The 25,277-nt window shown below is 41.4% G+C and overlaps 1 protein-coding gene across 2 annotated transcripts in view; it reads right to left on the reverse strand.

The window, feature by feature from the left end:
* Nucleotides 1-25,277, reverse strand: part of SYT9 (synaptotagmin 9) — a 205,817-nt gene that overhangs the window by 118,507 nt on the left and 62,033 nt on the right. For both annotated transcript variants that reach the window (XR_006272093.1, XM_043482537.1), the window contains exons 2-3: nt 19,466-19,817; nt 8,975-9,521 (exon numbers count right to left, since the gene is read on the reverse strand). Coding sequence is in view for 1 of the 2 variants with exons in the window: in XM_043482537.1 (XP_043338472.1) it covers nt 8,975-9,521; nt 19,466-19,817 (899 nt within the window). In the remaining variant the exon portion in view is untranslated. The remainder of the gene's footprint in view (nt 1-8,974; nt 9,522-19,465; nt 19,818-25,277) is intronic.

Below are 25,277 nucleotides of genomic sequence, written 5' to 3' on the forward strand. Positions count from 1 at the left end.
AAGCTGAGCGCTGAAGAATTGATGCTTTTGAACTGTGGTGTTGGAGAAGACTCTTGAGAGTCCCTTGGACAGCAAGGAGATCCAACCAGTCCATCCTAAAGGAAATCAGTCCTGAATACTTATTGGAAGGACTGATGCTGAAGCTGAAACCCCAATACTTTGGCCACCTGATGTGAAGACGTGACTCATTTGAGGAGACCCTGATGTTGGGCAAGATTGAAGGCAGGAGGAGAAGGGGACGACAGAGGATGAGATGGTTACATGGCATCACCAACTCAAAGGACATGGGTTTGAGTAAGCTCTGGGAGTTGGTAATGGACAGGGAAGCCTGGCATGCTGAAGTCCATGGGGTTGCAAAGAGTCGGACAAGACTGAGCGACTGAATTGAAATAAAACAAAAACAAAAACAAAATCTTTCAGTTTCTAACTATTAGTACAAGCCTATACTTACACTGCTAGAGTCTATATCCAGCCTACCTTGTTGTAAAAAAAAAAAAAAAGACCCAAGCTCAATAATTTAAAATTATTCCATGTTGGTAGTTCTCCTAGGCACTTGGTAGAAGCAATCACAAATAATATCTTAAGGAATGAACTTTATATTAAAAGCTTGAAAATGTCTACTGATAAAGTTCTAAGCTAGATGAGCTCACAATCACAAATAACTAAATCCAAGAGTCAACAAGGCACGACGAGTAAGAGCTGATGGAAATGCCAAACAAAAGAAGTAGAGCTGCAAAGATTACACCTATTGGAATTATGAGCAGCAGAGTATAAAATACTGATATATGAAATCATAAAAAAATTGAAATTATGTTAAAAAAAAAAGAGAGAGGCTCTCAAACGTGTATCAGGCAAATGTGAAAATGCAGCAAATAATACTTCTACAAATGGAAAAAAGTAAATGGCCAAGACTTTTCCAGAACTGATAATAGGAAACAATCTCAGATTCAGGAAACCCAGTAAATCCCAATCAGGATAAATAAAATAAAGGTCCACTTAGCAGTGTTACAGTTAAACTATAGAACACCAAACAAGAAAGCAAGATCTTGAAACCAGTAAGAAAGAAAAGAAAAATTAAATATGAAGGAATAAACCTTAGACTAAATGTTGACTTCTCTGAAGGAACTGATGGTTGGAAAACTATGGAAAGATAGCTTTACAATGCCAAAATCAGGACTTTTGTGCCCCATCCCCAATTTTTACATCCAGAAAAATGATCTAAGAATGACAGCAAAATAAAGACATATTCAGGATATTCAGAACTATGGCTTTCAGTTTAAGGTTACTGCCAGCCCATGGATACTCCAAGGAAGGCATTCAGGGGAATAAATATCCTGAACTCATTCTCCTTCCTTCCTTATTTGCTGAACTTAATGGGGTCACAAAGAGCTGGACATGACTTAGTGACTAAACAACAACAACAAATCAGAAGCCAGAGACTAAGGGAGCCTTTTCAGTTTGAAGAAAAACAAACAAAAATCCCAAAGCGTCTAGGGTCACTGAATAGGAACAAATGGGAGGCATCCAAAATCTTTCTCTCAAATAGATTTTTGGGGGGGGGGGGCCAAGCTGCACAGCATGTAGGATATTAGTTCCCCCACTAGGGGCTGAACCCTCGCCCCCTACAGTGGAAGTGCAGAGTACTAATCACTGGACAGCCAGAGAAGTCCCCCAAATCGTTTTATAAATCAAGAATTACCTTGATTCCAAGCCATTCAAGAAAATAAGTTACACATATCGCTCATGAGCACAGATGCAAAAAATGCTAAACAAAATAGCAACTGAACTCAGCAATGTGTAAAACGCAATATATCAAGGCAAGTCTGGATCATATTAAGAATACAAGATTGACTTAAAATTAGAAAATGATCGATGTAACTGACCAAAATAGTAGATTAGAATGAAAAAAAAAAAACAACCCATAAGCTCATAGCATTTGAGAAAATGAATGTCTGTGATAAAAAGGCTTAGGTAAAGGGAACCCTTGTACACTATTGGTGGGGATGTAAACTGGTGCTGCCACTACAGAAAACAGTATGAGGGTTCCTTAAAAAACTAAAAATACAGCTACTATATGATCCAGCAATCCCACTCCTCGACATATATCCAGAAAAACCAAAAACCTTCATTAGAAAAGATACACGTACCACAGTGTTTACAGCAGCACTATCTACAACACCCAAGAGACGGAAGCAACGCGAGTGCTCATCAACAAGCAGCTGGGTTAAGGTGTGGTGTATATCCAGCGGAATATTACTCAGCCATAAAAGCAACAAAACATTGCCATTTGAAGCAACATAGATGAACCTAGGAAAATTACACTTAGTGAAGTCATACCGAGAAAGACAAATACTATAATGGTATCACTTACATATGGAATCCAAAAAATAATACAAATGAATCCATATACAAAAGAGAAACAGACTCACAGACAAGAGAAAACAAAGGAGGGAGGGGAAATTAGGAATATGGAACAAACACAAATACTATACATAAAAAAGTAACAAGGATTTACTGAATAGCACTGGGAATTATATTCAATATCTTATAATAATCTATAATGGAAGATAATCATAAGAACAACTGAGTCACTATGCTGTAAACCTGAAACCTATACAAAATTATTAATCAACTATACTTCAGTTTAATTAGAGGCTCAGTCAACTAGGAAGAGAGGCACACATTTCTTAAAAAAATAGTTATTTAGTTGTGCCATGTCGTAACTGTGGTACATGGGATCTTTGATCTTCATTGTGGAATGTGGGATCTTTAGTTGCGGCATGCACACTCTTAGTTGCAGCATGTGGGTTCTTGTTTGCTGACTAGTGACTGAAATCTGGTCCCCTGCATTGGGAGACCAAAGTCTTAGTCACTGGATCACCAGGGAAGTCCCTGAGGAATACATTCTAAACATGATAGACATCCATGATATAGATGATATAGATATGATACATCTTTATCAAAATCATACTAAATGGGAATGTTAAAGACATTCCATTTAAAAGAAGGAATGAGTCAAGAATGACTAATACCACAATTATTATTTAGCATTGTATAGGAAATTCTAGTCTGTGCACTAAATTAAAAATAAGTACACAGATTAGGAAAAAAAACTATCATAATTCACACGACTGATTATCTACAAAGAAAATTCAGAACAGTCTATATATTATAAGAGTAAGAAGAGCTTTACAAAATGGCTAAATAGAAGATAAACATAAAAATTTAAACTGCATTACTATACAGCAACAAGAGTTAGAAAATGCAATTTTAGAAAAGATACTACTTAAAATAACAAAAAGTAAGATACCTGGTAATCAAACTAACAAAATATTCAAAATGAATGTCTTTCATTCAAAAATGAAAGACATCATCATGTAGAAAAGTATAAGCTTTGAATGAAAGACTTTAAAGGAGAACTAAATAAATGGAGAGATGTACCATGATCATGAACAGGAAGACTCAGTATCACAAAAGATTTAAAAATTCCATGAATTTACTACAGACATCATAGAAGTTCAAATAAATACCAGAAAGAAATTTTAATTTAACAATATGATTCTAACATTTATGAGAAAAGCCAAGTGTCAGCCAAGATTGAACTAAAGAAAAAGTAGGCTGGATGATTTTCTCTTCTAGACATTAAAGCTCATCACAGAATGGTAGTAATTTACAAATAGAGCTATTGATAGAGTCACTCAAACAGAAATATGGATAAAAGAAAGAATTCAGAAACAGATTCTTCATATATAGAGATGTAGTCAGGATAGAGCTTATACTGCAGATTACTGGGAAAATATGCCAGAAAATTGCTTATTCATATAGAAAAAGAAGTATGGATGTCTTATGCACTGAATGTCTGCGTCCCTCAAATTCATATACTGAAATCCTAACCCCCAATGACTGCAACCATGAAATTAAGACGCTTGCTCCTTGGAAGAAAAGCTATGACCAACCTAGACAGCATATTAAAAAGCAGAGACATTACTTTGCCAACAAAGGTCAGTCTAGTTAAAGCTATGGCTTTTCCAGTAGTCATGTGCGGATGTGAGAGTTGGATCATAAAGAAAGCTGAGTGCCGAAGAATTGATGTTTTTGAACTGTGGTGTTGGAGAAGACTCTTGAGAGTCCCTTGGTGAGCAAGAAGATCCAACCAGTCCATCCTAAAGGAGATCAGTACTGAATACTTATTGGAAGGACTGATGCTGAAGCTGAAACTCCAATACTTTGGCCACCTGATGTGAAAAACTGACACACTGAAAAAGACCCTGATGCTGGGCAAGACTGAAGGCAGAAGAAGGGGACGACAGAGGATGAGATGGTTGGATGGCATCACTGACTCAATGCAAATGAGTTTGAGCAAGCTCTGGGAGTTGCTGATGGACAGGGAAGCCTGGCGTGCTGTAGTCCATAGGGTCACAGAGTCAGACACAACTGAGAGACTGAACTGAACTGACTGAACCCCAAATATGGTGGTATTTGGGTTCTCTGGGAGGTTATTATGTTTAAATGACATCAAGAAGGTGAGGCCCTCATGGTGAGATTATTGTCCTTCTAAGAAGAGGAGAGGTGGACTAAAATCATAATTAAGAAAGGTGAAACATCAAAATTTCTAATAAAAATATTGGAAAAATATCTTTATGAATAGGGTAAGAAAGGATTTCTTAAATAAGACAGAAAAGTGCTAACTTACAATGGAGAATATTGATATATTTTACTGCATTAAATTTAAGAACCTCTATTGATCAAAATACACCATCAAGTGAGTATAAAGGCAGCCATAAATGGAGAGATGATGTTTGTAATACATACAACCAACAGAGGATTGCATCTATATATATAGAAAAAAAACAACAAAAAGTGCTGAACAAACATTTAGCAAGGAAGGAAATGTGAATGACCAATGAACATATCAAAGGACCGTTAACCTTGGCAACCGAGAATATACAAATCATATTTACATGCATGTACATACAAATCATATTTACATGCATGTTTACATATTAAATAGTGTGACAATTCCAAGAGTCAGTGATAATGTGGAACATTAGGAACTGTCATACCTCAGTGGGAGGATCAACTTGTACAGCCATGATGGAAAAACAAACTTGGCACTGCCTAGAAAATTTGGACGCATGTGTACATTTCCTCTATCAGGGCTACTTCCTAGAGAAATTAATGCATGTGTGAACCAGGAGACGTGCACAAAATATGTTCTCTGTGGTATTATTCAGAACCATAAAAAAACTAATCACAACCCAAATATCATCAATACAAGAGAGCTAATTAATGTATATAACACAATGAAAATTTACATAGTAATGAAAATAAATGAACCATGGCTCCATTCATCTCTATTGCTAAATGTCACGATCAATGTGGACTGAAAAAAAGGGCAAAGAAGAGCTATGAAAAGCAGAAACAGACAAAACTGAAGAATATATTATCTTACAAATAAAATTCAGGATAGTGGTTTCCTCTTGGCAGGAATGGGCTAAAAGAATGTGATGGGGGAGGACAACCCAGAGGTCATCATCAGGACTTGCTGGTGGTCTGGTCTTCAGCTGAGGGGTGGGTGGTGCCTGTTCTTCTCATTATTCCCTCACTAGTCTGTACATGTATAGTGTGTATACTGTGTGGCATACATGTGTATTATAAATATGAAACCTTGGTAAATCTCAGACTTTCCTTATCAGTCTTTGTACAAAGTCACATTTTAAAAAGCACAGTTAAAACAGCCCCAAATTGTAATTTTCCAAACAAAAATTTTTTAAATGGTAGATTATGAAACAACCTGTAATTCCTTTCTTAGGACGTCCTTTCTCCTGCTGGCCATCCAAATGCCATCAACACTCAGAATATTTATTGTTGGCCTGAGGAAACAACTGAGAGCTTCAAGGCCTTTAGCCTTAATGGTTTGCCTCCTTGACAAATAATTTCACATTCTCCTCAACTCTATGGAAGCTCAGGATTCTCCATCAGTGGAGCCTCCCACCACAGTCATGGCAAAGTGTGACAATGGCAGTGATCTCAGGGCCCAAAGGCCTCTGCAGGCCTCCATTCTATATTTTCCCCCCATGGGAAACTGCTTGAGGAGTCCTGCCCACCAGGGATCAGTTTATGCAGATTTTTATCAGCCACTGTGCACTCAAGTGTTACTCTTCCCACAAAATCTCTAGAAGGCAACTCACAGCAGGATCCCTGATGAGATATCTAATAACCACTCCAGTTATTTCATAGAATCCTAGAATCCACTAGTCAAAAAATTAAAAAAAGATGTCACACTAGATGACGTGACCAATGTCTCTGTACCAAGGCTCATCACTGTTGGCCAGAAGTGTCTTAGCTTACACACAAGGTGATTTGATAAGAACTCCAGTGAGACGGTTAATTCTTGAGCCATTCGTTGCTTAGTATCAGCAGCCTGCCCCCACTGCCCTCTTTTTTTTTTTTTTTTTTTTTAAAGTTTCTAGCACTGCCTTCTGATTTTGCCAGTTGGGATTTAGGATACAACCCTTGCCACCTATAGCAACCATTTTGAGGTTTACAAATATCACAACCTTTCAAGTTTTAAGAGGTGTGTTCCTTCCCCAGTCTCCCTAGTCACCTTAATTTCATCATCTGATGTTCTCTGTTCCTTCTCCAGTTCCTTCTTTTCTTTCCTCATCATGAAGGCCAGCAAAACTCCATGCTTCACTTTGCTTATTTGAGTAGCAGGACAAAGTTGGCCTGCTATCACACAGCACATGAAGAGAAGGTGTCCCTTGGAACATGAGTCCCCAGTTGACAAAAGTGGCTGAGATGACAGAGTATCAGTGTGGGTATTGGGTCACTGGGCAGAGATTTTGTGTGTTCTCTTCTTGAGTGGAGTGAGTCTTTCACTAAATGGGCTCCAAACTCTAGCTAGATCATTATCCAAGCGCATAAGGATTATGGTGCTTGCTGTCTTGGATGCCAAGGTAGAGAAAGAGAATGATATTCCCTTCAGAAGATGAGCTAACAAAGTTACCTGAGCGAATTTGCACAGGGAAAAGACATGAGTGGTCTTAAAACATCAGAGTCCCCTTAGATAGCACAATTTTCCTTTCTATTTCAGGAGTGTCAGTACCCCTCTGCAGGATAGTGAAATAGATGCAAATTGAGTGAAAATACTACCACTGTGATCTCATGTCTAGATGTAAAAATGGATATAAGGCAATAATACATAGTACTTCTGCCCTCTCTCCTGGGCTCTAAAAAGGATTTGAACTTGTACAGATTAGTTTTGCCAATAGCAGTAGATCTTTTCAAACAGACCTCCTTGCAACTTTGATTCTGTATTTAAAAATGTGGTGCCAATTCTTCTCCATCATTCTCACTTCTGGGATTAAAGCTGAAGATGTGATGATCATGAGAAATGCTCCTGAGCCGACCTGAGAACATGGCAAGGGCTTAATGCTCTCAGAGTCAGGCAACGTGCCCTCAGCTACAGATAACAGCTAACAGGATGCCAGGATCCATTTAACACAAACAAACCTAAGAAAGTTCTAAAGAAAATGAGGTAAGGAGGGCAGATAATATCTAATGTCTATTAGGGAATCACTTAGAACTAGGAAGTAGAAAAGACAGAATGTTACTTTTCAATACTGCTTTCATGAGTAATTCTTAGAAACCACAAAATGAGTACTGTGAAAGGTTTGTTTTTGGAAAGGTACAAGGAGGTTTCCAGAAAAACATCTACCTCTGCTTCATTGACTAGGCTAAAACCTTGGACTGTGTGGATCACAACAAACTGTGTAAAATTCTTAGAGATGGGAATACCAGACCACCTTACCTGTCTCCTGAGAAACCTGCATGCAGGTCAGGAAGCAACAGTTAGAACTAGACATGAACAACGGACTGGTTCAAAATTGGGAAAGGAGTATGTCAAGGCTGTGTACTGTCACCCTGCTTATTTAACTTATATGCAGAGGACAGCATGAGAAATGCTGGGCTGGATAAAGCACAAGCTAGAATCAAGACTGCCAGGAGAAATATCGATAACCTCAGATATGCAAATGACACAACCCTTATGGCAAAAAGCAAAGAACTAAAGAGCCTCTTGATGAAAGTGAAAGAGGAGCGTGAAAAAGTTGGCTTAAAACTCAATATTCAAAAAACTAAGATCATGGCATCTGGTCCCATCCCTTAATGGCAAATAGATGGGGAAACAATGGAAAGAGTGACAGACTTTATTTTCTTGGGCTCCAAAATCACTGCAGATGGTGACTGCAGGTGTGAAATTAAAAGACGCTCCTTGGAAGAAAAGTTATGACCAACCTAGACAGCATACTTAAAAAGCAGAGACATTACTTTGTCAACAAAGATCCATCTAGTCAAAGCTATGGCTTTTCCAGTAGTTGTGTATGGATATAAGAGTTGGACCATAAAGAAAGCTGAGAGCAGAATTGATGCTTTTGAACTATAGTATTGGAGAAGACTCTTGAGAGTCCCTTGGACTGCAAGGAGATCAATCCAGTCAGTCATAAAGGAAATCAGTCCTGAATACTCATCAGAAGGACTGATGCTGAAGCTGAAACTCTGAAACTTTGGCCACCTGATGAGAACTGACTCATTAGAAAAGGCCCTGATTCTGGGAAAGATTGAAGGCAGGAGGAAGAAGGGGACAACAGAGGATGGGATGGTTGGATGGCATCACCAACTCAATGGACATGATTTTGAGCAAGCTCCAGGAGCTGGTGAAGGATAGGGAAGTCTGGCATGCTGCAGTCAATGGGGTCGCAAAGAAATGGACATGACTGAGCGACTAAACTTAACTGAAGAAGGAGATTTGAAGTAATAGCTTTTTTTTTTTTTAAGTAATAGCTTTAAGTACAGTGAGATAAATTTTGTATTCTACCCCTCAAATAAAATAAGGTATAAGTAATCTGTTTGCATACTGACCGAGAAGCTTCCCCCTCCCCACCCTCAACCAAAATGAAGAAATGTTACTCACGTTGGTGACATATTCGATATCCTTCCAGAGGATGCACTCCCTGGGAAAATCAGCCAAGTCTAAGAAGTGATCCACCACCACTTGGCCAATTAAGTCATGGCGAGAGAACCTGTCAAAGTCATAGACAGAGAAGTGAAGCTTCCTGGCTGCAAGGTCATTGTAGGGAACTGGAAATAAAAACACTTCATCAAACACCGGGTTCAGGGTCTTTCTGTGAACTTTAGTCTGGTGTTTTGTCTTCCGATCAGGAAGCAAATAGATCTTGACGTAAGGATCTGAAGTCCCAGAAAAGTCCTTGGCGGGCAAGTTGACAGCTTTGTGGATCTTCACTATGAGCTGCTCTAAGTCACAGTCATATTTTAAAATGAAGTTCAGTTTCCCACAGGATTTACTGTTACTCCTTCTCCCGTCATCGTTATCCAATGACCTCTGCTTATATAACTCCGGTTTAATTCGTCCAATGCCAGTCAACTGTTCCTGTTTTTGAAGTTGTTGGATATTGAAGTCTGGGTTTGATAGGTTGAGTTGTCTTCGGATTGAATTGTGCCTTGAATGAAGAGCAAGAGAGAACAAAGTTATAACCTCATTAGCTCTGGGTCTTTCACAAACCTGTGCCTGGGATGTAGGTAGACTGCTACATACTATTAAAAGTTTAGATCTGTAGGCATTTTTTTTAATCTAAATTCAAAGTGCTTATCAATGTGAGTAAGCTGTTCCCCAAGGCTTGAAGCTCAAAACTGAGGCCTGGGCATCTGGAAGTGATCTTACTAACATGTGACCTTGGAGCTTGGAGGGTTTAATGCACTTTCTAAACTGTCTAATATGACATTAGAGAAGCTTATTCAGCTGGTGGGAGGTAAAGATTTGTACAAACTGGTTTAGAAAATAAAATTATTCTCCTTAATATATAGTATGGTCCTGAAACTGAAATAGTTAGCTATGTGGTATCTTAAAAAGAATGGATATTTTTCTAAATTATATAGAATTTCCTGGCACTGGTTTTTAGCCTACTAAGGATTCACATTCTTATGGGATAAATCAAATCATTTCATCACAAGAACATAGTCTTTGCTCTTCTGGAAATGTATGTGACAGGATGCAATCTGTTTGTAGGGGATTCTGTTGACTCTCAAAGATACAAGTGCCAGCTCCATGACTGCTTCCATTGTACCACGTGGGTGATAAGTGATGAGGTGGGAGGGTTTTATTTCTATAATAAACACTATAATTTTTATAAGACATAAAAATTAAAGGTAAGCTATTATAAATCTATATATGGATTCAGTTAGAGAAGGTTGGACACTGGTATTACAAATTAAATCTTTGCTATCAGAATCTATACTTCACCCTATAAGTTTGCTGGCTTGAGTCAAAAGTTTTCCTGAAAATCTCTTTGCCATATGTATGGGTCCTCACAAACTGAGAGTAGTCATTACACAGAAAGTTGTCTTCAGGGTTAGTTTTGTTCATTTTAGTTCATAGCTATTATATTGTATTTTGTCTCTCAATCACCTTAATTAAAATAGCTCCTCTCCACCAGAAGGTGAAAGGGGAACAGTCAAACTGTCTCCGAGAGGTTAGTAAATAAATAGTTGAAGAGACAGAGTAAGCATTGGAATTTGCCTTCTTTTCCTTTCTTAAGACTACTTTATGAAATGAAGGTGCAAATACGGGATTAATAGGCCCTGAAGTATACTTGAAATTATTCTCCCTTGTCATACAGATGCTATGATGCTAAACATTTCTCTTCATCCTAAAATACCCTCCTGATTACTAATCACTCACACGATACAACAAAAGCACAATCACAGAGCTGTCACTTGCACCTGTCACAGCCAACAGTCTACACTCAGCCATACACATTCCCACATGTGCAAAAACCGTGTGGCCTGAATGCTTCTCTTGTGGAATTTTAATTTCTTACAAAGAAATCCACTCACCATCTTAAGTTTCCTCTGTATCTTTTGATTTTTCAAGGAAGGAAGGGGAGAGTCGGGGGAACAATGATAAAGCTCTCTGTGCTACCACCCAGGTCAGTCCCTGTCTAGATGTTGAACCTTTGCAGTGCTAGACTACAGAGTTTTAATCCTGCTCTCCTGGGATTTCTGGGCAGAAAGGCTCCCAGGGAGCAGCAAGCCTCAATCTCTATGCAAGGGTCATAAGTGGCTGGAACCAGCTTTGGTTTCCTCTGCTGGTGATTTTTCTCTACAAGCTGGTTTCAAACAAGGGCCCTGCTTGAGTCTGGAGTCAGTTACCACCTATGATGGGCAATTCTGGGCGCTCTTCAGTTAGTCAGTGGTGCAGTTTAAATACTAAAAGTGCATCTTCAAGACCTACTAGATGTGCCATCTTGGCACCAAAGTCTATGATGGAACATGGGTCCTGTGTCTACACCAGCGCAACCCTGCTGCCACTTTTCTCCTGAGGTGGTTGCCTGAGCAGACTCTCTGTGCCTAACAACTTAACTGTGAGGTTTTTGAGTCATGGCTTTGGACTCCTCACAGCAGCATTTTGTCTTATCTCTCATCTGCAAGACTAAACCTGCCATGTACATTTTAATTTAAAATATATGAACTTGGCTGCTTGGCAATGGAACATATTCTGTTTTACTCTCACATTTTCTTAGACATGAAATCTGGAGAGAAATAAATCCTACGTGTTCTGCTCTTCTAACCAGAATGGACTGCCAGGGGGTGGAGGGGATGGGCTAGGGAAGGAAGGTATTATGCAGAGATTTGTACTTCAAAGACCAAAGTAGGAGCCCATTACCTCAGAATCCAACTGCACAGGAGGACTTCATTCCAAATTCCAAGAGAGCTGAAGATTCTTTTTAAAAATCAAGCACAGGTATGAATACTACTGTCTACCCAAATATTTTACGCAACTAGTTTCAGTCTCAACCTTTTCCCTCCTATTCAGGATCACACATACTATTGGGAAACCAGCTGAATCCAACTGTAAGGAAGTGGCTTAAAGCAGATGGCAAAGACTGTAACAGGCCATGACAGTGCTCACTCCCTGGGGCTTTCTTTCACTTCCAATTTCCCTCAGGAAAGAGTGAGTGGTGACTGGAGTTGGGGCATGGACCAGCAAAGCTCAGAGCAGCCAGAGAACCAGGGTAACCCATCACCCTGCTGCCTAAAGTCGGCAGCTAGAAAGGAGAGCAGGGAGGCTTCCCCCAGGGACACAAAGGAGAAGATGAGGTGGAGGAACTGGAAAATCAATATTCCACAGCTTCCATGGGCTACTTAAACAGAGGCAGGAGGAAAAAGCAAATCAAAAGCAGAAAAGAGTAAAGATAAAGAGCAGAATGTCGTGACCTGAGCTCCCCTCGAGATGAAGGGTCTGAAACAGTCAGTGGAGGTGGACCACAGTAAAGTAGAGCCCCCTCCCCAGGGTGAGGATCTGGAATTCCGCCTAGGGATGCAGAATGAGTGTAGCAAGGAGGGATGTGTGTCTGAAGCAGACAGTCCTCTGAGTAGGACTGGGGAGTCCTGTATTTTGATGTTTTCAGCACTTAATATGCACAATGAATGGAAGGAAAGATGGGCCCCAATGAGGGTGGCCAAGAAGGAAAGCTGAGAAATGGTGTCTTCGGTAAATAAGTCACCCTAATGTTGACTGAGAGGAGCTGGCCCCAGGGCTGGAGCTCTCAGCTTCCTCCACCTCTTGCCCCACTCAAGTTGGGCAGAAGCTATTTTCCTGTTGTGACACAGGCAACGAAGAGGACGTCACCATTGGATTTGGCTGTCCCAGACCTGAGCCAGAAGACTGGTGGCTGAGCCTGGAGAAAGCGCAGTTTCCAAGTTGACCAACCAAATCTGCAAAGCTGATTTCCCACAACAAGTTCAAAAACACACTTTCAGGTCTGAAGGAATGTGAGCCTGTGCTGATATGAGCCAAGGGTAAGGATAGGTAGGTAGGTGCCTACACACAAAAGGATCCCCCCTTTCCTTCCATCAAATTTGAATTAACCAGTTCCAGCACCCCACTCTGAGTCTCCAAATAAAGTCTCAGTCACCCAAAAAGCCAGCCACCTCAGCTGGATTTTTTTTATTTTCCATTTATTTTTATTAGTTGGAGGCTAATTACTTTACAATATTGTAGTGTCCACTGGATCTTAAGAAAGAGGACATTACTACAGTTCAACAAATTTGAATGTGCGAAGTAAGAGGTCAGGTAGGGATGAAGGGAGAGAGAGGCAAAGCCTTGTTACTGCCTTTCAGGAAATGCCTGGCCAGGAGTGAAGAGAGAGTTGTACACTAACGTACATCAGGGCAGAGGGGATAAGAACTGACTGCATGTTAGGGAGAGGGATAAAGAAAGGCCTCTGACTTGGGAAACTGTCACGGTACTTGGAGTCTGTACTTGAGCTGAGCCTGCCTACTTGACATGGCCTCCCACTTCTCAGCCTCCCTGCTGATGCTCTAGACTTCAATGGGGAAATTAAGTTTTCCTCTTGGGGCCCAGCTCTTCAGCACGATGGGACCTTCAGCTCTTCTGCCCCAGCAGCTTTCCCCTCACACATGCCCACATATTCCATTCCAGGTTTTGTGTTAAGAACCAGAGTTCAGAATTTCCCTCCCATTGCTGGGTTTCCCATGCAACCACAGACAAGAGTATACTCTTTCACCCTCCCTCATCTCAGGGACCACACCTCAGAGAGGACACTTGGCTTATCCCTTCCCTGGTTTGGGATACTACTGTTTTAAGGCTTTGGGGTCCAAAGACAGGAAAGAAAGAAGCAAATAGTGACTTCAGAACCATCATGGGTTTCTTTACAAAGTTCAAATCAAGACAATTTGGGAACAGAAAACTGACCTTCCTGGAATCTTCCCTTGTGAAGGAGAGAGGAGGGTTGGGTTGCTCTGAATCACAAATGGACACAGAAGAAGGGGGAGTAGTAGACAAACAGACACAGTTAACTGACTACAAGGGCAGGAGGAAATGGGATTCAGAGGCTTACAGAGTGAGTGAGATAAGGGAGATGCAGGTATCTGGCCTTGGAGGGTGGAGGTGTGGGCTCAAGGCTGCATACATGAAGCCTGTCTCGCTCCCCCCACCCTCAGCCAAGTTAAAAAGGCTGAAACCTTGGTGTCACCTTCAAATATTTTATTCTGTTACTAAAATGAGCCTATGTCCACCAACACGTTCTCTAAATTGTTCGCGTGTCTAGAGTAAATATATACACGCCATGGACATAATAGTTCCTGATAATTATCCCAGTAGAGAAAACACACATTTATATCTCATTTCAGGGTCTCATGGAAGTTGAGAGAGGTCTAGGCAACTTTTATTTTTGAAGATGTCAGTTTATTAAAATCTGAACACATAACTAAAAGACTAATTCAAAACATTATGTTTTAAATGTTTACATCTAATCAATGTTCTCAACATAAAAAAAAATATATATAGCTTAATAAACTTGTGCTACACCTGGAGTAATTACATTTAATCCTAACGTACGGCTTAATGGAGTTGTGGCCAATAATGACATTTAGAGGATTCAAATTGTCTTCTTTCAATTCTGCCAGAGTATTTCTGTGACTCTACAGATTACTTAGTTCAGAGACAAGTTCAAAAGTCTCTGAACTTACTTTTTGACAAATTCAAAAGTAAGGCTCTGAATGAATGTGAGACCTGGGACAAGTCACCTTCCATTGGTTTCATATCATTACAGGCTCCACTCGGTTTATACTTTTAGTGCTTTGTCATCAGAACACAAGAAAAATGGCCTGATATTGATGAATGCACTTTGTCAGTCATTCATGAAAAATTCCACTGTGTGTGAGAGGCTGCACTAGGTGTTAGGTACATCAGTTCAGTCGCTCAGTCATGTCCGACTCTTTGTGACATGGACTGCAGCATGCCAGGCCTCCCTGTCCATCACCAACTCCTGGAGTTTACTCAAGCTCATGTCCATTAAGTAAGTGATGCCATCCAAACAAAAATCTCATCCTCTGTCGTCCCCTTCTCCTTCCGACTTCAATCTTTCCCAGCATTGAGTCGGTTCTTCGCATCAGGTGGCCAAAGTATTGAAGTTTCAGCTTTAGCATCAGTCCTTCCAATGAACATTTAGGGCTGATTTCCTCTGGGATGGACTGGATGGATCTCCTTGCAGTCCAAGGGACTCTCAAGAGTCTTCTTCAACACCACAGTTCAAAAGCATCAATTCTTCAGCTCTCAGCCTTCTTTATAATCCAACTCACATCCATACGTGACTACTGGAAAAACCACAGCTTTAACTAGACGGACTTTAGTTGACAAAGTAATGTCTCTGCTTTTTAATATGCTGTCTAGGTTGGTCATAACTTTTCTTCCAAGGAGCAAGCGTCTTTTAATTTCATGGCTGCAGTTACCATCTACAGTGATTTTGGAGCCCCCCAAAATAAAGTCTGTCATTGTTTCCATTGTTTCCCATCTATTTACCATGAAGTGATGGGACCTGATGCCATGATCTTAGTTTTCTGAATGTTGAGTTTTAAACCAACTTTTTCACTCTCCTCTTGCACTTTCATCAAGAGGCTCTTTAGTTCTTCTTCATTTTCTGCCATAAGGGTGGTATCATCTGCATATCCAAGGTTATTGATGTTTCTCCTGGAAATCTTGATTCCAGCTTGTGCTTCATCCAGCCCAGCGTTACTCATGATGTACTCTGCATATAAGTTAAATAAGCAGCATGACAATGTACAGCCTTGATGTACTCCTTTCCTGATTTGGAACCAGTCTGTTGCTCCATATCCAATTCTAATTGTTGCTTCCTGACCTACATAAGAAGATGCAAAGCAGATCTCGTCTTTGAACTCACCGAATTCATAGTCTAGAGTGGGATATAGATAATAAACAAACAATTGCATAGTTAGAAATAGATTTTAATCCTGTGAGGAAGTGAAAGTAAGGCAACTTGTAGGAGAATAAAGAGTGGGAAGAAGTGGAGGAAAGAATACGTAGTTCAGACAGGTGGTCAGGGAACTCCCTGTAGCTCAGATGGTAAAGAATCTGCCTGCAATGCAGAAGACTTGGGTTTGATCCCTGGGTCAGGAAGATCCCCTGGAGAGGGGAATGACAACCCACTCCAGTATTCTTGCCTGGAGAATTTCATGCATAGACCATGGAGTTGCAAAGAGTCGGACACAACTGAGCAACTTTCATTCATTCAGGGAAACTTCTGAGGAGGTGACATCTAAGGTGGAACATTAAGGCTGCAAAGGAGCCTGGCATGGTAAAGAAAACGGAGAAGCATTCCAGACTGATAGGATAGCATTTACGAAGGTCCCAGGGCAGGAAATGGCAGGTATACTGAAGAAAGCAAGAGAGAAGCTAGTGTAGATGGAGATGAAATGTGATGAGCTTTTTCGGGTAGGGTCTCTTAACTGAGTCCAGGCTAGTGGCATCCTCTGGGGTTGTGCCACATGGTGGCCCTGCCTGGAGGTGAGGCTTATAGCTGGTAGCAGGAGACTGTAGCAGTACGACACAGGGCCTTAACAGACCTGATAAGAAGTCTGTGGTGTGGAAATTGAAATTTTTATAAAACCAAAGTGTTATAAAAGAAATTTGAGAAGACTTAAAACAGATTGGACTTTCAGCTTGGGTCATGAATCAGGAAATGGGTTAGATGGTTTTTCAAGGATCCTTCTATTTTGAGGACTCAGGGATTTTCATATATTTGGAGTAGAGACCTTTAAAATGTTCTGGTACTGAAAAGGTCTAAAAAAAAAAATCCACTTTCCCAGGATATTAGGTCATTATACAAAAGGGATTTCATCCAAATTGAAAGGAATTAGCAGGAATTTTGGAGGGTCTAACAGTAACTGAGCCAACCAGAAACAGAAGGCAAACATGCCTGCTCTTGGAACAACAACCAAAAGTCATCCTGACCAGAAATATTCTTAGAAGATGCAGCAAAATTCATTGTTAGGATGTACCCAAAGGCAGTGGTGGGAGCCATATATATCTAAGCTGAAGGGGCCAGGTGACAGCAGGATTTCCAAAGCAAATGCCATGGCAGAAGCTTGCCAGTCTCTGTGACAACTGGGGAGGCCTTAACTGGGAGTCCAAGCGTTGCATGTTCTGAGCTGAGCATGTGCCCAGGGAACTTTGGGACAAATGGTGAACAGCTGCAGGAGGGAAGCAGTAAGAAAGAGACAGCAGTGAGAAAGTAAGGATCATAATGAGAGAGAAGGGAGTAGAAATAATAACTAGCAATGCAAATTGTTTAGACCCATCTCAGCAAGAGTAACTTCCCCACCCACCGCAAGTATGGAATGAAAAATGCTACTTAAAAAAGGATGTTAAAAATGTTCTGGAGTATCAAGGAAATTTCATTCATTTTCCCCACACTGTCAGTAAAAAGGCTTTGTGTGTGTATGTGTGTTTATAGCACAACTCTAAAGAATTATAAGACCACATCCTTCTCATTATGGTAAGACCATGAGTCAAAGATACGCATTTCCAGACATAACCCATAGAATCAGGTCAGCAGTAATTTAGACAAGAATGTTTGAAATGCAAAATGATGCAAATTATCATTAGTATTAGGTCAAATACAGCTGGAAAGAGTTTAGTTGTCATATGGGACTTAGATATTACTAAATAACTTTAGACATCAGAAGAGAGAATTTAATTGCATGACTTCAAAACTAAAATACCTCAAAATGTAAATGCAGTAATTCCTTCCCTTGCTCTTTATTTTTGTTTTCCTTCTACCCAGTTTCTATAGGTCAGTGGTAAAGAGATCTACAGTTTTTAGTTTTAAATGGAATCTATTTTTTGATATGCAGGTTACATACATATTTTCTAGAATAAACCCTAATAATTATAGTGATATGATTGCTATCAATTCTCTAGAATTATGGCAGAGCCCTCGGACCTTTCATCTAATAAAAACACAGTACTGTTACACCATAGTGATGGAACCCAGATCAGAAAAATGAACATGCAGAGTAAAACCAAACAGGAGACAATTTCAGTGGAGACTCCATCTGAAGGCCCTACTTACTGAAGCACTGAGAGGATTTTATTATGAGTCTGCACCAATGCACAAACTCCACGGCAGCATCAGACAGAGCTCTAGTTATATTTCAGTCTTAAATCTGAAGAGAAGCCCTAATGGTAAAATCTGAAGATTTCTTCTAAACCAAATGGCAAACAACCATCCGTTTCCTCACAGAGGAATATTTTAGATAAAGTTCTTTGATTCAGAATTGGAAATGATGCTAAAATAGGTTTTGGAAAAAATTAAATTACAAACTGTCATATTCTATCCCACTTAATGTGAATGAGCAGAGCCTCTAGGATAAACTTGATTAACATAAAAAGGGTAAAATCTTATTTCTGCTTCTAGAGGACAAATAAAAAAGATTTTTAAAAAAATAACTGCAAACTGTGCTTGTACTTTTCAAATAACAGCACATGCTATTCCTCCAGCTATCACTCAAGCAAATATTTTCATTTTAAAGAAAGTTGCTTTCTTAGTCTCTTTTCCTGAAGCCTTATTGAGAGTGAATTTTTATATACAGTGATTCAGAATTGGCTGCTTAGCCTCAAAGCTATCTTTATGCATCAGAGTCCTGGTAGAGGCAGGTCTCGGTGATGATGATGATAATGACAGCATCACCAAAAACAAAACAGCAGCTCACGGTGTGTGCAGCAGCCACTAGGTGCAGGTCTGTGCAAGGCATGTGATGTGCATGTCATCATCCCATTCTCAAAACCACCTATCACTGTTCCTCTTACACAAGAGGAAACAGAAACAGATGAAGGTTAAATAATCTGTCCAATATCACATTTGGAGGTAAAGCTAGTTCACTGGACCAAAGAGCCCTTGCTTTTTATCGCTGCACGGTATTATTTCTCTACAATGCAAAAGCACGAAGATCCAGCCCGTGGAAAGACAGTGACACTAGGCCTGGGTACTCTGTAGTCCTTGAAAAGCCTGGAGACGGACAAAGACCTCCAGCCACCGTGTGGACTCTATGGAGACCCTGTGTGTGACAGCTGGGCTAGGCTAGAGGTACAGGGAATCAATTTCATAGCACTGCAAGAGTAACATGCAAGAGAGGGTAAAAACTTGGGCTCTGGTGGTGTTTGAACAGGGTTCAAACCCTGTCCTAGGTGCTTACCAATTTATGACTTTGTTTCTTAATTTCCTTAAGTTTCTTCTTCTGTGAGATGAAAATGATCATAGGATCTGTTTCACACAAAGTTGTGAGCAATGAAAAAACAATACAAATAAAATTCTTGGACAGTCCTTGACATGAAAGTCTTAGCAATGTTAACTACTGTTAATATGAGCTAAGGAGAGATTAAGCAGTGCTCAGGAACCTGACTGGAGTATAGGAAGCATCAAGTTTTCCCACATTCATGTCTCTGATACCAAAGGGACATGTGAAAGGTTACAGGCTCTTTGGCTAAATCAATGCCATTGCTGCCAAGAGAAGGAAGCAGGGCAGCGCTTGCCTTGCATCCAGAAAGGAAGGGGGCAGTACTGACCGAGCTGATGAGGTTGGCTCTGTGATTTGGCGTTGCACGCGGATGCCATGGGCATAGTTGTCCTGGTCCCCCGTCTGGGTTGAGAGGGGAATGTCGGGGGAGGTGTGACTGATCTTCATGGAGGAGTCTGGACAAGGGGTGGGAGGGTCTAGGAAGCCCTCACTGTTCTCCTGCTCATTGGTCTCTGTGTCCGTGTAGTTAAGAGGCTCCTGGTTGTTGTCTTTGCTACTAGAGAACAGGCCTCGTTCTCGCCACGGAACCCAGCAGAGTTTCCAAGACACGAAGAGAGACACACCAAAGAGAGCGAGGCCACAGGCAGTGACTACAAGGGTCAGCAGGCTCACTGAGATATCTGCAAAGAAGCAAAGATCAAAGGTCAGTGGGATTGCTCCTCCCGTGCCCACCTACTGCAGGGTGAGGGCAGAACCCTCTCATTCATGCATCCCCCAGGAGTGACGGCAGAAGGCCAGGCCTGGGATGCTGCTGAATCACCTGGGATGCATGCTGAATGTCCCTGCTGATTCTGAGGCAGGGACAATCAGGACTCAGACACAAGCACAGAGAATGTAACATGCAGGCATGTTTAGAAACAAACAGCCTGCGATAGCAAGAGACAGGGTGTGCTCAGGGGACCAGGAATGCCCTGCAAGGCAACTGAGACCCTGTCCCCTCAGCAATAAAAATCATTGATATTCTGGGAGTAGAGTGGTTTCAACTATCATTAAAAATTCCTCTGTCATCTCAGAGAGCAATATAATTTAGGAGTCATTTAAGTAACATCTTTTTTAAAACAAGAGAAAACTACAGTGCTTTCTTTTTGACATGAGCTTTTAAGGGTCATTGCTACATTTTGCAGCTCAAGTCCTCTCAAGCCTCAAGAATACCCACCACCTGGTGGTCAGGTCCCCAGGACCAGGGGACAAGAGTCATAGTTTGGGTTTCCCCAGTAGCAGAGCTGAGACAAGTATTCAAGAGCAAGAGGTTTATTTAGAAGGTGAAGAAAACATAGGTAGGGGAGTAGGGAAGTGACCCAGTTAGAAGAAGGAAGTAATTCAGGGGTGTAAGAAAGTAGCCAGTAAGAGGGGGCGGGCGCAGCTTTGTCAAGCCAGCTACCACAGTGGAGGAACAGAGATTAAACTGCTGCAGAGGGTCCACAGCCCAGGGGCCTGGGTTGTTTATAAAAATCAACCCCCTTCAGTCATTGATTTGAGGGCAGCTCTCAAGGGGCATCTGCTATGTGGGTGGCAAAGTAAGTTTCTGTGGCCAGAAAATTTCCACCTTTCAAATAATGCAGGGCTGGCCTAGGTCAGTAGGCAGATGCTCAAGTGCCAAAGGAGAGGGGTGGTGGGGGCAACAACAACATCTGCTACACGCAGCATGGCCCCACGGCCTCAGCCACGGTCCATGGCAGTGCAGTGTCTAGTGGGTGTGCGCCCGACTCCTGGAACAAAGCCCATCGCTCTCCAGGCTTCCACCCCACCCTATAGGAGAGCCAGGAAGAGGCTGAGGCATCAGCCTGAACTCATTCCTGGCACCGTGCTGCTATAAACTCCTTCCTTAAAGGATACCCCTACCTGCCCTTACTGAGCTATGTTACAGTCTGAGGCCCCAAAGATTCTTCCCAGGTTCTGCCTTTACTGCCCATCATTAATATTTGCATTGCTTCAGCCAAAGCTTTCTTAATGTCCATTAATGCCGGGAACTGTGCCAGGCTTTGGAGACACAGTGGAGAACATGATAGACACACTCTAACCTTCATAGACTCCTATTCTAGTGAAGGGGAAAATTAGGAATCAGTTACCTAACAGTCACAATGTCAATGATCCACAGCACGCCAATGATCCATGACATGAGACAGCTGAGGAATGCATGTGAACCCATCACTTTCCTAAGGAATCAAGCTGACCACCTACTGTCTGTGCACTTTTCAATATGATTCTTAAAGTACTTGATCATTCTTATGAAATGATACGGCAATTTCTTCATGAAAAATTGCCCTTGACAGAAAGCCAGCTGCCAGGGCTGGTGATGGATCTGATGTATCTTCTCTATGCCTCCCAATCAATCTTTGCCCTTGTGGTGAAACAACATCATATCTCTGTTTGGAAACACAGGGATTCCAGTTTCAACACTGGTAGTTGAGCTCAAAATCTTTGCTTATCCCATTTCTCTTCAAATATCACTGAATAAGGATAAGCAAACTATATAACTATGGAAAACAAGGACAGATACTTTCTATCTAACACTGAGGAATTTCTGGGATTGTTTTAAACGAAAAACCAATCAGGGCTGAACACTTAACACAAGCCAGTGAAAGACAGGGAAGCCTGGCATGCTGCAGTCCACAGGGTTGCAAAGAGTCGGACACGACTGAGCGACTGAACAACAAAAAAACAACAATGAAGAAATGCTGAGGGAAAAATAAAAATAAAAAAATCTCAGGTGGAGAGCAAAAAAGGCAGGGATGGGGGACAGGGAAGACAGTTGAGGGGGGGCAAAGTCAAGGGCACTAGAAATCACACACCATGGCGCCGCAACATGAGGAGGGAGAGAACGTGGTTTGGCCACAGGCTCTACTTGGTTCTGACAGCTCACACAGCAGGATGGAAAATTTGTTGGTGAAAACTTCTATGATAGGTGGTAGTACTAGGGGTGTAGGGAAGGCGGAAACCCCTCCCAGTGAATCGGGCTGCCACAGCAAAGATCAACCTCTACCAACTCCAACTAAATCTAAAAAGAAAACAATCCCTACAACACAGTGAAACCCTTTAATACATTCTGTAATCCAAACAGAAGCAAAACCCCTTCTCTGCATCATGTTAATCACTTCAGCACCAACCTGACACACACACCACTAGGAGGATGGCAGAGACTGGATACACTGGAAGGCAGTAAGGTTAGAAGTGTGATGTGATAATTATATATTATCATTTACCAAAGATTCACTCTTCCACACCACAGTGCCGCCACCAACGATGGAGCATAAATCTCAAACGCTTGACATTGGTCTTGGCCACATGACTTACTCTGGTCAATAAAGTATGTGTAGATATGGCCCATGCCACTTTGGAGCAGAGGACTATTGGGCTCCCACCTTCTGCCAGGAAAAGAAGGCAGCTGATGTTTCAGCCTAGGTGCCACAATGGAAGACTTGTGGTGCAGGCCCAGAGTCCAGAATGAAGAGCAAATTTAAACCTGATGCACAGACTGAGCAGGACAGCAAAACGATCCACAGATCCATGAGCAAAACTTAAACAGTTGATGTTTTATTTAAGTCACCAGGATTTTGACTGTGTTTGTCCCTACAGCAAAAAGTTGACTAATAAACGTGATCATATAATTTACTGTCCAAGACTAAGATATTTTTAGGAAGGAAAAGAGGTGAAATCAATAATCACATTGACAAGAGACTTTACCCAGGATTGTCTAGGCCTATGGTCACCCTGCATTCAGAATCCTACTTGAGCTCTGAACTCATCCGCTTGGTACAATATGGCCTCTCAGGGTTTACTTGGCATTGACAAAATGCTAAATAGAGCAAATCCTAGATCTATTTCCGCTAGTCACCATAGGGCCTGACTCAGCTCAAGAACTGTTCCAGCTTGTTAGCTGACTCTCAGCTCATGTACCCCCAAACCACCTTTCTCCCAAGTCCAGTAATGGGAGATCCATGAAAGCAGGGGTTTTGTCTGTCCCTCTTAGGGCTGAATCCCAAGCATTTAAACGGTGCCTGAAACATAGCACACATTCACCGTACGTTTGATGCAGCCCACCAGAGAGCCCTGTGGTCACCTCCATGTCTACCGTGAGTTAAGGCTGTGTGGCCCGTAAGCTCCAGGAGCCACTAGTCACATTCATAGTTGTTGACAGACGTCTGTGGATCCCAGGTACTACAGAAAATAACTGGCAAACAGCAAGAGGGGCTTTTCCTCATTTGCACAAAGGTGCCCTACAGGTGAGCAAGGGGCCAGAGAGCACCAGGAGAAACCAACAGTGACTTAGACAGCCACACCAACCACTAAGTGCAGTCATCAGGACTTCTCGATAGCAAACAGCTCAGGGTACTCTTCACACACTCTACTTGTACTTTTCTCTCTTTTTTCAGAAAGAAGTACTAGAAAGCTGCTTCAGCCTCACTAAGGCCACACATACCATCCGCCTCAGGAAAGAAAGAGCAAGATTTCATTTAGAACCACAAAATAGCTTTTTTCAGAAAAGGAGTTATTGCTTAAGTAAGGTGGTAGGTACATGGCCATTTGTTTTATTATTGATTTTTAAACTACATGTATTATACACACATACACACACACATATATATTCTTTGGCACTGACATATATTTTATAATAAAAATTGAAAAAAGTAAATAGTACCATCAACAAGTTATTACTCTAAAGACAATTCTTGTGAAAAACAGAAAAGTGTAATTGGTCCTTCTGTCCAAGAGTCAAGAGAATAACCAGCTGGTGATCCAGGATGAAGTGAGGCACATGGTAGGTAATGCAGCTGGGATCCTCAGAGGTGCTGCTGGTTGGGGGGACTGTGCCTCAGCCTGTACCCAGAGCTGCTGAAGAACACCCCTCCAGGGAAGAGGCAGAGTGGTGTGGCGTGCCATCAGGCCTGACCGTCAGAACCCTCTTCTGCAGGCCACTAGCCCTCGCCATAGGACATGAAGTACTGCAGCAACATCCCTGGGCCCTGGACACAAGGTACCGGGACACCCAGAGACCCAGCAGACATCCCAGCCGGACACCTCTGATTCCAAGGGATCCCTGCAAGCCTGAAGACTTGTTCTAGAATGACAAATATTATTGTCCAACGAACACATGGCTGGAGCACCTACACATCACATGAAAAGGAACAGCAGTTGCCCTGCTGAACTGTGAAAGGATGGGAAAAACATGTAAACTGATGACAACAACAGAATCACAGGACAAAATCAGCAACTTGAAAGAGGCTAACCCAGCAGAGCCATCAGAATAAATGACATCTGACATAAAACAAATCAATGTGAGAGACAAATTAACTCATATAGTCAGTGAGATGTTTAAAACTGTGGCCAAGAGAGATAAGTATGGCTGCAGCAGTAACCAGAATCAGACATCCTGAGATCTCACCTGGTGTAACTATGAGGAGATTGTAGCCCTAGAACTCCATAGCCAGCCACATTATCACAAGAGGAAAGGCATTTTCAGCCAGCAGTGACTCAGAAAATACGTGATTCATGTACCCTTTCCTGCATAAGATCTATGGAATTCTCCAAACACACAAGTAAAATTTTATGTTAGAATAGAGAACCCAAGAAGGGAAGAGTTTTCTAGATAAGACATATACTTAGATACTAGATATCACAAGAATTCGTGATAATCAAAGAAAACAGTTAAAAGTGTAACAAAACTAATTGCTGGCTTTGAGGATATAAAGTTTAACAGAACTGTAAAGGAAAAAAATTCATTTAAAAGAGCAAAGGAATTGTAACTACCTTCACTTAAAATTCCAACAATTTCAACAAAATGTGGGAAAAGGAAGCAGGAAAGAAGGAAAAACAAATTAAATGGCCTACACTGTTAGCAGGGAGAGATGACAGATAACTTCAACTTGATGCTGATAGGGAAATTAGGTGTAAATATGTACATGAAATATTAAAGGGAGATAGTGACTCATAATGGTGCATATGCATACACATTTATGCATATATGTCCTCTCCTTCCTGAGACAACCCCAACCCCATTAACTAATATGAAACAAAAAGCATAAACTCACAAAGAACACAACATGGGATGACTGGCAGTTTGCTGTGCTGTGCTTAGTCAT

This window comes from Cervus canadensis, chromosome 11 (genome assembly GCF_019320065.1).
Source record: "Cervus canadensis isolate Bull #8, Minnesota chromosome 11, ASM1932006v1, whole genome shotgun sequence".
NCBI lineage: Eukaryota > Metazoa > Chordata > Mammalia > Artiodactyla > Cervidae > Cervus > Cervus canadensis.